This window comes from Lepisma saccharinum, chromosome 1 (genome assembly GCF_977018435.1).
Source record: "Lepisma saccharinum chromosome 1, izLepSacc3.1, whole genome shotgun sequence".
In the NCBI taxonomy this organism is placed as follows: domain Eukaryota; kingdom Metazoa; phylum Arthropoda; class Insecta; order Zygentoma; family Lepismatidae; genus Lepisma; species Lepisma saccharinum.
In genome coordinates this window covers 51265365-51282649 of record NC_139229.1, presented here as the reverse complement: position 1 = coordinate 51282649, position 17285 = coordinate 51265365, and the positions used below count along the sequence as shown (strand labels likewise).

The window sequence follows — 17285 nt, the reverse complement described above, 5'->3', positions numbered from 1 at the left end:
GAACCTTAGTGTTGACGTACCCATAAAAATAGTGAATATTACAATATTTAACAGTTTTATTTAATTATTTATATAAATGCTAACACATATCGCAGGCAAATAGTTTTACTTTTTTGTTCTTTCTACAATATTTTACTTTTTAAATTTAATTTTGCAATAATAAATAAACACACAGCACGCCGTGCTTTAGCAATAATGCCTTTGATCATAGCCGTTCCCGCTTTCGCAATACAGACGTTTCATAAGCTTTCCTTGCGTACTTTACTGCAAGCCAGTGTTAAATAAACTCAAAGACTAGAATTATTTTCCCCTTATTCTTTGGACTAGAGGAAGAGATTTCGAGGATAACTAAATATCGTACATATCAATATTGCCTGAAAGTCGTGTTTACGATCTCAAATTGTTCAGAATTCACTAAACAACATAGTGGTATAATTGTCATATCATCTCGTTATTTTGAAACTCTTTTTAGTAAAAATGTTAACAATACTCATAATTATATACTTAGTATATAGTAATAAGTCATGTGTTTTGCTGTCTCTGGTCATAGCACCCCGCCCCCAAAGTTGATGGTTTAGCGGTCTCAGCCCCACAAATTTGATGGTCTAGAACATTTTAAATGTGTGTTTAAAGTTAAGTTCATGTTGCACAATTAAGAGTAAACTTTACAAGAGAAGCAAAATAATACATTAGATCCTCTTAAGCAAAATTATTTGAGGGGGCTCTGCCCCCACATCATTAACATTGGGGGGCTCGAGTGGAGTGCCCCATGGAGTCGGCGCCTATGTCCACATACATAACAGAACGAGACTACATGTAATTTTCACTTCCGACCCGCTGACATGCTGTTCCATAACAAAGCAAATGAACTTAACGCAGATTAACACACACCAAGACTGAAGTAGTAGACATGGTGGCGAGGAAACAACCTTGAAACTCACAACCACAAGGCCAAAGTAGGAATTCAGGTGAGCGCTTGTACTCCTCAAATTTACTACGCACCGATAAAAACACACACAAAAAGTAGATAAACCACACAGACGGGGTAGACATGAAGGGGGAGTTTCGAACCTTTACAAGAGTTAAAAATCAACAGGAACTGTGCTTCCATCTAGCGACTGTAAGAGTAAATACGCCCATATTGCTGTGGCTAAACCAGCAGTGCGAGAGAACAAAACATGCCAATATCTTTCAAAATGTTGATATTTCGACAAAATCGTTGCCGGATTCGTGTTTAGTGGGTCGAAATCTATAAGAATTCATCACAAAACAATGATAAGCAAAATCTTGTTGACCAGTGTTATCTATAAATAATCGAGTACATATCCACTTGGTATGTCTGAGTCTCACGGTAAAGTAATTTTGGTTTTCAAGTACGTATGTTGCAGTTGACCAAGATGTCGAACACACGCTCTTCTCGTCTGGATTTCTAAAATTTGTCTGTACTGTCATTATATAGAAACACTGAACAGAAATAAAGACAATACGCAACACCAGAGTCTCGGTAGCATACAATAATGCAGTTTCCAGGTGTTCTACGAAGAAGAGAGATTGACATCCTTGGACCTTCCGAAAGGGCCACTACCCTGTACAGTCGTGGAAAGAAATACTTCCCCCTTAAAACTACTGGTATTAAGGCTCTATGGGGGGAAGTACTTCTTTCCATGACTGTACACCACCGAATGTTTTACATAAAGTCTGCAGTTAAAAGTTTTCGCTTTTGTTCAAGTATTTATTACATAAATGAATAACATGAACAACATGAATAAAATATCAAAATGTATTTTTATGAAGTCTATACCCTGTCCCAGCTAACTGTGGAGCAAGGCCCCGCATAGCGTCAGAGAAGCGAAGGAAATATAGTGACCAGAGCGAAGCAGTACACGCTGCTGGGAAGGCAGTCGCTTTCCCCCACTCCACGCAATTCCGTTCCTCTTACGTGTTCATTGGTGGACCCGTCTCGAGTCACTACTTGCGCAGAGAATTGTTTTCGTTTGCCTGCTCCAGAGTTGGCTGGGACAGAGTATAATTATCATATTACTCTTTTTTTCTCTCTTTTGTGACGCAGTCCTACGGCTTACTTCCCTGTTTTTGCCATTTTCATTACATTTTTTATGAATTGCCAGTAAGCAAAGAAGAGTCTGGCCAATGCATATTAATGGGGATTATCGATGTTCTCTCCGATAGATCATCATTGTATTTTTTCCTAGCCGACCATGTAGCAAATTAATTTGACAATGAGATTGATCGATGCAATTTATTCGAACACCACAAGTTCCAAAGATCCTTCCGTGCCCTTGTTCAGTGATGGGCAACAACGATTAAAAATTGACTACAACGTGTTTGCAAGTAACTTTTTCACTTTCCAACGCTTCCACAGTGGCGGCGAATAGGTTCCAAAAATAGGAGGGCAAGAACATCTTACTTTCCCTCGCAGATAAGGTTGAGCATAGTGCGGGGGCAAAAGTGAGGGGAAACTGCCCCCTTGCCCCCCTAATCGCCGCCACTGCCCCCACTTTAAAAGATGCATGGCTAGGGGAGAAGGAACTTACTGAAATGTAAAGAAAAAATTCATAATCTTAACAACTCTTTAACGTGTACTTGTGAGGGTGTATTAGAGCGAAAGTGTGATGTGGAAAGTGATCCAAGGCTAATTTGCATGTTCTTACAAGTTTAACAAAAACATGCAACAATTTCCAGGTATTATACTATGTGCACTATTGTGATTCCCAAACTGTAAACGATACATCTATTCTCTATCCACTGTAAGAACGAAGTTAACCCTAGCTTAGCCGTGCCATACGAGAAACTTACCTGACGGTTTTTTATTACTAAAATACTAAAATTCAAGAAACTATTTTGTTATTGAATCACTGTTTCCTTTGTTGATTGTATATGTGTAGTTATTTATTAATTATAATAATTATAAAAATTACAATCATTAATAAAAAATAATAATAACCAGGGCTCGAAAAATCCCGGTCGCCAAGTCGACATGGCGACTAAAAATTTCAGCTTGGCGACTGTGATCTTTTGCTGTAATATTGCCGTTTTTTTTTAGTTTGCATGTACGAAATTTTGAAGATTCTAAGTTCAAATTGCAGTACAGCGTAAGCTAGCAAATGTTTTTAACATTCCATAGAATCAGTGACAATTTCTTACTCTTTGTCCCCCAACCCCCCATTTCTCGTATGATTTATTTTGAATACAGTGATGCTCAGCTTCTTATAGATTGATTGATTTTTGATTTATTTTACTTCCGCTTTTTTTTGCCACTTTTGGCTAATTTGCGAAGATGGGGATGAGTGATGATATGATGAATGAACACTCACAACCATTCATGCCCAGGCCGGGATTCGAACCGGGGACCCCTGGCATTATAACGCGATGTGATAACCACTCCGCCACCAAAGGAGCCTGCTCATCTTCTTATAGTATGCACAATTGCTAGTAGGTGGTTTCCCTGGCGCCTGATTTTCAGAGCTGGCGCCTAGCTCTGAAGAAGATTGTTCGAGCACTGATAATAACCAATTATTGCATGACTGTCGCACACATACTTTACCATTTTCTAAAACTACCAAGCCGGTCCCCGTGGCGGAGTGGTTACCACTTCGCGCTACAACGCCAGGGGTCCCGGGTTCGAATTCCGGCCTGGATATGGATGTATGTCAGCATCCATTCATCGCAAATCAATCAATCAATCTAAAATTAACCAAAAACATAATTTTTATTAATGCTTTTTGTTTGTAGAGGGGCGGTTGTTTATTAATTATAATAATTACAAAAATTACCGTAATTACTAACCATTGTACACTGTCACTGGCATAAGGGTCTCGAATAATGCATTGAAACATGGTGCCTGATAGACCCACGAAGCGCATTTTGCCTCCTATTTACATAACAATTATGTTTTTATGAACAAAGTAGTACTTATTGAGAATAAACACCCTAACGAACCATGTAATGTATTTTCAATTTTTAATAAAAATTTTCACCGACCGTTGAAAAATCGAAAAAATAAAATGGTGGGCCTGACAGTTCCCCCTCGGGGGAGCTAGGGTTAATGTAGACAAAGCCTTTTGAAAGGTAATTTTTACCCTTTGAGTTACTTCCGGTGTAATTATGCCCATGAATACATTGGTCGTAGCCATACACTCATAAGGTCATATAACTTCAATATAGCAGCCACGTCGAGTGATATGGCTTTTTCAGATGTACTGGTACTATGTTTCTACACGAAAGATTCCTGCAAAGCTGCCATTGGAATTACCAATAGGATCTCACAAAGGCCAATTGTGTTTGTTTACATGGACCAGTTCTTCCTCCGGACAGACAATATATACGTATATTGCGAATGGAATGTGTATATTGACGCGAGCTTTCCAAATATGAAATCGGATTTTAGCTGACGTTAACAGTTTTCGGGTTTGTCTCATTATTTGGTAATAAACTTGAAGCAACCGAATTGCAACTTAGTGTATGATTTTACCACTGACGTGCACAGTGGGGAGCTGATTAGGCTACAGCTCCCTCCGAAATTTTGAAAATTACAATTTTCACTTGAAAGCAGTAAAGAGCTCGGGAGAAAAGGAAGTTGTAAATAGAGACACCCTTTAAATGACCTGCGCTTACCATTTCTGTCTTGGAACAACTTTTAGATATTAGAAATTGAAATTACGAAATATTTTTTGTTGTTGTTGTGTTCCCACTCCCCCTAGAACGCAGCTCCTCCGAAAAATAGTCCTGCATATGCTAGTGGACATCACATACTCTTAACGAAAAATAGTCCTGCGTATGCTAGTGAACGTCACAGTGTCTTAAAACAAGTTGTAGTAGTCATATTTGTTTTTAAAATATTTTTTTTAATGTCGCACATTATTTTTTAGGTTTAAGTTGGCTGATTGATTTGGTATATTTTTCTTCGCTTTTCTGCCCTTTGGCTAATCGCGAAGATGAGAATGAGTGATGATATGGTGAAATTGATGAAAGGGAACTCGCATGAAAAACCCATGCCCAGACCGGGATTCGAACCCAGGAGTTAAGTTGGTTGGTGTACACCATAGCTTATTTAGCCTTTAAATTCAGAAACTTTTATCGTATATCAGCGGCCATTCCTGATGTTTACAACCAATAACGATGCCTTTTCTGTGTGACGCATATTACAATGAGGGATTACAAAACGAAATCACACATGTCGCAAATCTCTGAAGAAATACAGTTGTGAAAAGGTGTGTCAACAGCGCAGAATCGGCCTACCACCTAATTTCTTGTGCTCCAGTATGGATAATCTAGTATTGTCTTGTCGTTAGGGTAGCCATCTTGAAACCTGAGTTTCTTTATGCATTTCTTGTTACTACCTATATATTAACATCACATTTCTATCCTTCTCTTTGCAGATTTCGGGGATGCGTTCGTGAGGCGCCTTATTAGTGAGAGTATGCACAAAGCGAAGACTTCCCTTCGTCTGACATGGCTGTTGTGAGGGTGCCTCTGTTTCTGGTGGTGGTGCGGTTCTTCCACTTGTCGGCGTGCATTCACCTGGAGAATGATCTGGAGAATTACCTGCGGGAACTGGACGTGAGCGAGGAGTCGGGCCCGCCGCCCGGCTCGGAGGACTTTGCATTCGAGCTTCCAGGAGGAACGGTGGACACGGAATGGCTGGACGGGCAGTCTCGCGTCCAGAGGCTCTGGGGCATTGCCGACACCAGGACAGAGGCTGGGAAATTTTTCTACTTCGCCATACCACGTGACGCCTTTTCAGGGGACATCGATCACTACGAGGTAAGTAATTTTGGCCTCTTTCCATAATTCAACAATATGCATCAGACTAGTGAAGCAGAAATTACTTTAAAATTAAGGGTGACCCCAAAATCCAGATAACGGATACCCGGTTTCAAATTATCCTATATCCGTGTAGGATACAACGGGTAATACATATATCAGGCTGATATCCTAGTATTCAGATAATCTGTCTATTCAGATCGCTATTTACTTTTTTCAAGTTAAGTAGTATAGTCTGTGGGGCCAAATGCCTAAAAGTGGTAAAACCTACATAGTTTTGAGGTTTTGACTCTTTTTGAAAGCTTATGCAATTGAGCCTTGAGCAATTTGAGTAATTCAAGATGGCGTCCAATATGGCGGACTTTCCAGTTAATGACCTATATCTCAGTAATCAATGGTCGTAATCAGAATTTTTTTTAGTCTTGATCCTCAGTAGATGGACTACGAAAAAGGTTGTGTTTAGTTTTTTTGCTAATATCAGTGGTTTTACCGTAATTTAAAAAAATAATCTTTAAAATATGTAATTTTTCTAGCACTTTTTGAAGTTTTTGCCTTGTAACTTTTGAATAAATTAAATGACAGGAATTTGTTTTGAATAAAAGTTTTAGCCCAATTCATAATCTTTAAAACCATATAAGTTTTAATGCACTTGAATTAAAAATACGCAAATGGAGGATAGTACCAAGAAAAGTGCGTCTTTATTACAGGCCGGCGGCTAAGTCCCGATTCATTGACTTTTTGATATAAGCAAAAGACTTATTAGGATTATTTTTATATCATTAAATATATTTTCAATCCAGTAGCCAATCGATATCTGCGCCCTGATGACAGTCATCTTGAAAATAATCCGCCATATTGGATATTTTTTTGATTTGATTTATCTCGGGAACGGAATAAGATATAGAAGATTTACAGAACAACTACAAAACATTTTAAGAGAATAACTGCGAGAGTCTTAATAATTCTCGAACTAAACAATAGTATTTTGTAAAATTACGAAGTATTTGTTAGATGTCTTTAGATGAACTGAACACCTATTTTTTATTTATTTATGAAGTTACCTTAAATATTCACAAACAACTCAACATGATTTCTGAAAGAAAAAAAGGGAGAGTCATTGAAATTTATACAGTATTACATTGTTGTATTATTTGAAAGAAAAAAATGAAGACCTGATCAAAGAGGGAAAGAGATCCAAGAAATCACATTATTGTAATTCATGATTCAAAACTAGTGAAAATTGTCTACAGATTTTTTTTATATGAATCACTCTTTGTACGTTCAAATAGTACATGATACCACTCTGTTGTCGTAAATTGCGTGGAAAAAGTTACAGAATATGCTTTGGCGGAATGAATTGGGGGCCGTAGAAAATTCTCAAGGTCTTTCTTAAGTGTCTTTTTAGGTCTAGACGAAAGCAGACATAAGAAACGAATTGTCAGCAGAATTGGAAGTTTTGGTTGCTCGGTATAGGCTCATATAAGTGTCTGCGCGACACTAACCAGCGGTTTCTTTCAGTCGCCAAGGTTGTATTTTCTTCCTGTTCTGCTCGTGACAGAGAAAGCGAAAGTCGAACGAACGTTTTATGGTGTTTGTAGGAAGTAATTTACGAGATGAGTTTTCCAGTAAAATACTCAACTCCTCCCCGGTTTTCTGTTTCAAGAAGGAATTGGTGAACCCTCTTGCATCTCTTACAAAGATCTTGAGTCTGGTTCTCCGTTATTTAGCATTAACCAGAGGCATTTATGCAAATTTTCTGAACATTATGAAATATTTTGTACCTTTATTTTAAATCAGCCTTTCGATTTTTTTTAATCTAAGTGAGTTATACTCATAGGGCGTGTTACATGTGTGAACTGCAAGCGAACTGTTATTTTCTTCACTGACAACCATTTAAAATTAACATTAATTTACATTAATCTCGTAGTTCTAAATAAGAAAAGAAATAGGTAAAAAAAAAGTCGAGGTAACCCCTCCGGCCCGTTCCTAGGGGAGGGCCATGGGGACCATGCCCCCCCCCCCGAACTATGAAATATTTAAATGTGAACCTATAAAAAGCTACGAAAATAACATCGACAATTTTTCAAATTTGTAAAAATTTCTATTTTGTCCTTGCATGAATAAATCTGTTTGTTGTGTAGAGAGGCACGCACGAGAACTCTGCAGTCTGCAATATTGGGTAGTTTTAATTTTATAACCATTGGTGCAAGGCTACCAGGTCAATTCCTTTTAATTCTTGTTAGGACTTTTCCGAACTGAAATCCTGATGCGATTTTTTTTTTTTTTTTGGTTAAGTCGCATTTAAACTTTTTTTCTAATAATTGCTAATACGTATCATTTAATTTATTCATATATTATTCTCTAAGCATAGTATTATCATGGGTGTAGTGTTCAATGGCGTTAGTAGAAGAAAATTATAGGAAATTTGAAAACATTGTTAATTTGCGGAACAAAGCGAATGCTTCTGCGAATTGAATGTAAACGATGAGCAGTAAACTGTACGCCGCCGTGTGACAGGCTGTGTCTGTAAGCAACTGTGTGGCTGATTGTTAGGATGGAGGTGGGGTTTCCGTTACTTTGGGCCATAATTTTGAGACTCTACAATTGTATGTGTAGCTCTGGCTGTTATACAGGGTGGCTCAAAAAGTCACTTAATACCCTCGGTACAAGGCCACTGCAGCGGGCAACATGGAAATGGTGATGACCAATCGTTGCCAGGCCAAGGGGGGACCACATTGACGCCACCCGCACGGTCGGCGGCCATCTTGATGTCCGCCATCTTGAATTCAACTTTAGAATTTTAAATGGGAAGGGGGTGATATGATATATCAAATCAGGCTAGAATTTCACGAGAAATGTAATGGTGAAGGTTTTTGTTATGTATCTTTAACCAGTAAAAAGTTATGACTGAATTCTTGTACCAATTTGCTCCTTTTCAAAGTGTTAGAAAAATGCCTTAAAATTTGTTTAGCGCATCGGTAATGCATCGAGATCAAAGTGACGTCTAGGGAGAGAAGTTCGGATGCCATTGCACAAGATTTTAATCGGATACATCCATGAAGAGCTGTGTATTATGAATGGTTGTCGCGAACAATTACAGTGTGACGCTTCCATTAAATGAAAAGTCCTTTACAGTGACAAGGCTAATGTTTATGTTCATAAGGAAGTTCATAAACAGAATATTCGATGCTTTTTATCTGATAACACATTTTCGACAGATCAAAGCTGAATGGTTAGTGCTGGTAAGTTAATGGTGTGGCGTGCTTTGTGGAACACGATTGGTTAGTCAATTTTCCATCAACGGAACCTTAAATGCTTAGGTCTACTTGGATTTGTTAAATAAACAGGTTTTTTCAAACTTGCTTATGGAAGAAGGTAGTTTTTACAGAGTATTTTTTTAATAGGGAGGAACACCAGAACACTATGGGAACGTTGTGAAGCAGTTTCTGTCCAAAGTTAGTTTTCGAATCCACCCCTTCCCCCTTAAAGAAATCCTGGGTACGGGCCTTTTACCAACATATACAAAATCAAACTCAAGATAGAACGCGTCAGATTTCACTTTAGTTAATTAGCCTGCCAGCTAATGTTTTGACATGTCTTTCCTTCCCGTGCCAAAAACGATGGTGAATTGTTGAAATGGCCAACTCAACGAAGTGTCCATTCTAAGACTTAAGAGTTGGTAAGCGGAATGAATATACAACATGTCACTTTCAACGAAAGTTTTCAGTCCAACTTAAAATGGGATCCGAACCACTGTGAAATGTGTTTCCACCAGAGAACGAACCCGAGATCCCTTGATTACAAAGCGATAGTGCTACCACAACACCATCGGGGAGGCCCTCTGCACATGTCATGTGACACTTTGTTTTGTTGGGCAAACGAAATGTATGCTTTTTCCAGATCAAATGGGGAAGTTTGTGCAGTGTGAGGTGAAGTCACGTGTCGATTTCGTGTGCAGTCTCCCTTGGTTTCGAGGCGCAGACTGTTGAACTACCAAGTCTGTCTGAATCATTATTCTTAAATAATACTAAACATGTGTGGAAACAAACAGCTTCCTGGCTACATTTCGGCGAGGAGTCCGGGGGAAATGTGGTTTCGCATTACAAAGCATTAAGTTTTAAGTTCTGCGTTCAGCGAAGCGTAGAAAATGCACCCGAGCGCCAAAGCTCCAGGCACTTGATTAAAATACCGCCTGTGATATTTCATTCCTTTTATCAGAAACTGAGCTCGTGGAGTGCTCGACTCGTTCTGTAGATTCGAGTCACGGTCTGGTTATGCGTGTTCCTCTGTGTTTATCTCTTCGTCCATTTCATCTCATGATCAATTTCTAAAATCGTGATTAAGAAGAATAAAATGCGTCATAACGTAAGTATTATACGTATATATATTTATACGCACACACACACACACACAAGGGACGTTTCGATTTTTGAGATTAACTGAACACACCCAGACATACAAAAGGAAAAAAAGAAAGATCCAAAGAGGTGAACAATCACTTGAACGAGATCCGGACTGTAAGGGATGCTATGGCGGTAATACCAAGGCGAGTTCCTGTATGTGTGCTAATCGTATGGTGGGCAGTATTCAGGCATACATTGTCTTGCAGAGATCTGTCTCAGTAGCCAACGTGCGTTGCCCATTTTTTAAAAAAAGAAGCATCACCTCTTTTGGAAACGCACTTTATATATAAAGGAGCTCGAAGCATTGGCTCCGATTAGGGAGGGGCAAGACGGGCAGTTGCCCGTCGACTTTTTTGCTGTCGCACTAAGTGCCCCTCTTCATGCTGAAAGCCTCGTCTATCAGGAGAAATTAAACTTCAGCCTCCCAGTTTTGGCATCCAATCACCGCAACTAGCTCGGAGAGTATGCCAAATCGAAAGGTTTGTTTTAAAGAGAAAGTGTCATGGAATTGTATTTCTTACCCTTTGTGTGACTTTCTGGAAAGATTATTTATTGTGCTTCGCCTATTGAAGGGAGAGTAAACAGGTTGGGGCTGCATTTACTGTGTAACTGTGATGTGTTCCATGGGTACTGATCTGAACATTGACACATTCACAATTAATTTGTTGAAAATTTATCTTTGTGTATCATGTAGTTTCATATAGGTATAGTGGTACCTATTGGGATTTCAATAGATATTAGAATTCTTGGCAACCATGCATTTGCTAGAGACAGCCTCATTACAAAGTGTAGTGATTTGCTGTTGCAGTCACGTGACTCTCCGCTGTTTACTGCACAAACAGGTTCATCATAGGGTTACCAGACGTCCGGTTTTTCCTCGACATGTCCTACATTTTAGCCGTATGTCCGGCGTCCGGGAGGAATTTGAAAAATATCATAAATGTCCTACATTTTGAGTGTCACATAATATCAATTAGGAACATACGTAACAGAAAAAATCATGCAAGTTATAAGTCTATGGATTGCACTTCCAAATTCAATAGTGAAATTATCTTGATTCAGTGTTTGCTCAAAAAGAAGAAAGTTTGTCCTGCTATAAACAAAGGGGAAAACGGAAGCAATTAATGAACAAAGTTATGGTACCACTTTCTGATAATGTCACTGTTCAATGCCTGTGCAGAATTTCTTGCCTTAGGGTTTATACTGATGGAACAAGGTGTTGCCCATTCTTATTTAATATTCAATATAATTTGATTGTAAAGCAGGGGTATAGAAAACAAAGTTATTCAGGATGTCTGCCAGTCAAGAAAGTCATGGTAGTCAAGAAAAAGTAAAGAAATCAACAAGTAGGTCAAGAAGTCATTAAAAAGGCAATAAAATATTCTTCAGGTCAAGAATTTTTGGTATCATAATGACTGATTGGTTGATTTAGTTTTTATACTACTTTTTTTTCTGTCCCTTTGGCTAATCTCAAAGATGAGGATGAATGGTGGTAAGATTAGATGGATGAAGGGACAGTCACAAATATATAGGGACAACTGACACAAAGTCCCACATAAGAGTATGCTGGCTGTGAGTCCAGACGCCAAAGCCTCGCTTGTCTGCGAAACACAGTTCAGGATGCATTAATACGAGAAAGCAGATCTATTTCTCTTCTTAAATTCAGCTTCAGTTTTCATCTTAACTGGCCCTTTGGTAGGGGTTTTCGTTAAATAAATATTTGTTTTCTTAACTGCTAATTTCCAACTTTGCCTAAGTAGGGGTCGAATAAATAAACATTAAGAAAAACGAGAAAAGGTCTAGAAAAGTCCAGAAAAAGTCATGAATTCTGGATGTGTTATTTTGGTAGACACCCTGTTATTAAACTAAAAACTACCCAAGATGAAGCTCTGGAACCATTTTAAATTATGGTAATTGGTGATTTTTTTAAAAATTTTTTTTGCCATTACAGGTCATAATGCAAATGTTCAGAGAGTACTTTCATTGCCATCAGCACAACAGACTCACGAGAGAAATTATTTTTTCATAAAATCTGTAAAATGTTTGGTACTGGTCCCTATAATTTCAAAGAGTTTGACTGTCCACTCTAACATAAATATAGTTTGACTAAACCTGAAATGTTGATAAAAAAATGTCTCCTCTGCGAAGTACCTCTTAAATCATGTACAAGTAGTAAGAGGTGCATTGATTAGTATGATTGCAAGTTTTGAAATTTTGCATTTAAAAATTCATTCATTACGAATTCGTCTTTTTAAAACTGAAAAGTGTCATTTTTCAACTATTCTCTAACGTGTTCTATAGAAATATGTATTATTTATTGATAATGTTTATGGTCCTCTATTTTGATTTAATGTTCTGCATTTCCCTTACACCGATCTGGTAATCCTAGTTCATCAGCCATGTTGTATGGGGGAGCTGTAGAGTAATTTGCATTAGTTATTTTTTACTGAATACTGACCACTGCTCTCACAGAATACCAGTAAATGATTAGCATGTCCATGTAATCAAGGGATTCCAGTGGAGGCATATTGCATGATGATTCTGACCCCATTTTAAACTATAGGCCCAGTCGGATTATACTCTAAACTTTATGCTCAGCTTTACCGTACTTTTGAAAGTAATATTTATGTATTTATTGCAGTTTTCCTATTTTTGTCCTGGCAACATTTCAGATGATCATATCCTTGCTTCACCAATTGATGTCGAATTTTTAAAAACATAAAAATTCATAATGTAAAATCACTTTAAATTTCAGGCTCGTGGACCTAGTGGTATTCCTCTTCCATCTTGGCTTCTTTTCAACCCCGACACTGCAGTGTTTGAAGGTGTTCCTGACGCAGAAGACATTGGTGAGCACTACATCACAGTTAAAGCCTTCAGTACACAAAGCCTATACGATTTTGCCAAAGATGTCTTTTCCATCGATGTTGTGGATGATGAGGGCTCATCACAGGCCACTAACATAAAGAAGACTTCTGATTCTAAACAGGGAAAAAGTGTAAGTAAGAACTTACTTTCACGTTGACATTCAATTGTTGAGACAATATTATTGCAGTTGACATATTCAGACACACTCTATGCTTAAGAGAAAAACATTACTTGTTGATCAAGATCTAATGGTAATATTTGATCAGTAGCGAAGCGTAGTCTTACGAAGGAGGCAAGCAATGTTTCAGTACAACAAAACATGTAGTACAACGACATGCCGAGGGGAAAGATTCGAGGTTTATAGCCTCATTTACCCAGTCGCTGGATTTGTCAAAATATCGTAATAAAGTGACTGTACTAAAAATAAACCATATGATCCGCAAACGTCACATTTACTTTTTTAAAAAAATCCAGGTAACGTTATTCATATGATATTAAACGTTTTGCATATGCGAACTTTCCGCATACGACTAAAGGGAGACGGAATTTCTTACTTACTTATTAGTACCTTTATTTGTTCATTATTATTTAATATGGTCAAACGGTGACCAAACCGATTTAGATAAAAAAAAATGGGAATCATTTGTTTATTTTACGCTGCATGATGTAATTTAGTATTTTTGGGCACCCTAAAAACCGCATTGGAGTAACTTAAACACTAAATAAAAAGTTAAACACAAACAATAAAAAATTCATTTCAAAGCAAAGAAACACATGCATAGACGATGTACTCACCACAATAAATTTCAAACTCTTGGTGTTGGTCGACCCCCTTCCACGATTTTCATTTTAACACTTATCTCTCTCGAGCTAAACGAAGCAATTTTCAATTGCTCAATAATACACCCGCACTTCACATCAACCGTTCCTAAATACGCGTTCATTCCGATAAATTCACAGCACAAAACACGAAGCAACAAACACTCACACTATCCCACGCGCTTTCCACAACTGCAAATGCAAGCATCTACACAAGATCACTTTGAAAATCTCTGAAACAACAGAAAGTGATACCAACCTATTTCATTAATTTTATCCGTCACAAAGGAAAGATATATCAGTTTGGAGATAAAAATTACGCGGAGGAATCAGAATCATTTCAGCAGAACGAGTATGTACATTAATATTTAAGTAATAAAGTGTCATTCAATGGCGTGCCCGGGGCGAAGGGGGGGGGTGTGGATGGTAGACATAACCCCCTTTTGGCCCAGTATATCTAAGAAAAAACGTCAAAGGAAGGAAAAGATGACAAAATGGGGACCGTAAAAAGACCCTGGGAACACCACTTGCGTCATAATAATAGAACTTAAAACATATTCGGGCCTCCCCGATGGCGCAGTGGTAGTGTCGTCGCCTTGTAATCAAGGGTTTCCGGGTTCGATACCCGGTGGAGGCACAAGTGTTTCAGATCCCATTTTAAACTGTAGGTCCAGTCCCGATTAGCCTTACTGTGCATAAAGTGGACTTAAAACAACAAATCAATCAATCAATCATTAAAACATATTCTTGTGCTCATAATATGCAGAATGTATACGATTTACTTCTATTCCATGTACAAATATCAGTAGATAGTTCTTTCTCAGATAGCTTTATTTTCACCCCAAGTTTTATTCAAAAGCAGTCAATTTATTGATTGTAAAATTTGTGAAAGAGCTCACTTGAATTACTGCGTAAATAATTTGGCAGTTGCAAACACTGGTAGCGGTCAACACGTCTGGCGTAATTTGAGCTGGACCGACCAGGAAGCAGGGTGCAGGACCAAGGTCCGTCCAATCTTCCCTCCCTCCCTGAGAAAACTCTTCACGGGGGTGCAGAAATTCCACTGCCCCAACTCCCAATGTCAACTTTTTTTACGCGTTTTACATTTCGCGAAATCTAAAATAATTTGTAATATAATATGATATATATGGAATTTAGAACAGTGATAATAACTTTTTAGTTATTTTATGACTAACAATTATTATTATATTTGCGATCTTGTTTACGTGTTCATGAAGACAAATATTCGTTACTAGTCTTTGCTGGCAACGTACCCATAGATGAATCCTTCTGCTTTCGGTTGAACTCGGCTATTTTCGGGAATCACGCAAGCTCGGAAAGCACAGCTTTTTGTAGAAGCTTTGTGGATGGGTTCCACCAGAATTCACGCTTCGCCATGTGACTCCTTCGGAGGCCTTATTTTCCCGCAGAACGGCTGCAAGCATTGAGGCTGGTGCTTGCTACAGAGCTGCTGGGGGAGTTTGCGGCCGCATTTTTTCGCGAAATCGAGTGCGATGGAAACTAAATACGGTTAGAACATTAAGTACATTAAATGATATTGGAATTATGCAAGCAGTGCTTGCATTGCTTGTACTATATCTTCGCCTCTGTATTTGATGATAATATTGCAAGTTTACTTGTGTATGTACAAAGGTCGGTCAAAAAGTAATGCACAATCCACTGTAGCTCGGGAATGGTAAGGACTAGAGAAATGAAATTTTGTAGCTAGAAGCATTGTTCCGTTCGAAATGTCACTCAATGTATGATCCATGTGTCACTGCACTGCAGCCATCTTTGTTTCCATGACACGAATGCACGTTCGTAAAACTCTTTAGGTTGGTCTTCACACCACTTTTTCACACACGCAATGAGCTCGTCATCTTCAAACTGTTTCCCATGCAGATGAGCATTCAGTCGTCCAGACAGAAATCTGATGGTGCTAGGTCAGGACTGTACGGGGGTTGTGGCACAACATCCCAGATGGCCAGTCTTCTGAACTGTCATGATTGCAGCATGCGGTTGTGCGTTATTGCGATGCAACTTTTATATCTCGATTTGTTGGATTCTTCTCGACATGGAATTATGTGTTGGTTAGGTGATAAAGGAACAATGCTTCTACCTACAAAATTTCATTTCCCTAGTCCTTACCATTCCCGAGCAACAGTGGATTCTGAGTTTCTTTTTGCCTGACCTTTGTAGTTCCATTTCTCTTCGTTTCATGTTTGGTACCTGATTACATGAGACTTATTTAATTATATACATAATTGACAAGACTTGACAAAATGTTAAGTAGTACCAATGATTTATCCACACACCCCCAGATTCCCTCAACACCCCTCTAAACATTTTCACAAAGACCCAATTTATGGTCATTTGGCTTCAAATTTATCCCTCACTCCCCACATGGAAAATTCTGGATAAATCCCTGCATAGTGTTGTTACTTCCACACATTATATTTTTCATGGGTGTATTAAAAAAAACATACAATTCAAATAATTAAGAAGGTTAAGCAGTTGAATGTAAACTGCTACATTGTCAGAGCATTGGTTAAGCAATTGCAAGTCTTTCTATTGTGTTAAAATTTTATCCTAGCGTGTGTTATTCCAGACCTACAACTCGGACACAAAAATTTAAAACATTAACATTTTGCCATCATCTTCAAGATAAAAAGCAGGAGAACATAAAGTGAAAAACACATGCAAATAATCATAGGAGTTTCATCATCATTGGGTTGCTTTTAGCTTTCAAATTCACTGTTCTTTACCTTGATGAAGCAGCCAAAATGTCTGTGTTTCAATTTTTTGTGTGTTGTGTTTATGGACCAGATCTGTTACAGGTATTGTTGTGTTGTATTCAGTACATGACATAAGAAGTTGCTTGAGTCATCATCATCCTTGTTTCCTGCCTCTGACTGGGTCGGCATAGAAGTCAGCCTCTCCATTTTTTCCTGGTCTTCTCTTTCCACGGTGTTCCAATCTTGTCCTCTTCTCCTAACACTCTCTTTCTTTACACCGACATCTTGGTCTCCCCCTTGGCCTTACTCAGACTCCTTGTGCATTGTAAGCTCTTACTGGTAGTCTTTCTGCATCCATCCTCTTCATGTGTCCAAACCATCTCATCTGTGCCTGATCTATACTGTCCTGAAGCTTCACCACCCCCACTGTCTGTTGGATCTCCTCATTCCTTATTCTATCCCTTCTAGTCTTCCCCAATATACTCCTTCAAAATTTCATCTCCACTGCCTGCATCTTTCTTTTATCTCTTTCTGTCATTGTCCAAGTCTCTGCTCCATACGTAATTATTGGCACATAGTATGTGTTATATATTACCTTCTTCCATGTCATAGGGACATCCCTGTCCCATATTAATCTTCATATGCTTTGATATAGTCCACCACCCATTTGTCCTCTTCT

The 17285-nt window shown here is 38.4% G+C and overlaps 1 protein-coding gene across 2 annotated transcripts in view; it reads left to right on the top strand.

Moving 5' to 3' along the window:
- Window positions 1-17285, top strand: part of Dg (Dystroglycan) — a 370061-nt gene that overhangs the window by 304543 nt on the left and 48233 nt on the right. For both annotated transcript variants that reach the window (XM_083131677.1, XM_083131685.1), the window contains 2 exons: window positions 5397-5781; window positions 12940-13182. In XM_083131677.1, coding sequence (XP_082987803.1) covers window positions 5470-5781; window positions 12940-13182 — 555 coding nt within the window. In that variant the 5' untranslated portion in view covers window positions 5397-5469. The remainder of the gene's footprint in view (window positions 1-5396; window positions 5782-12939; window positions 13183-17285) is intronic.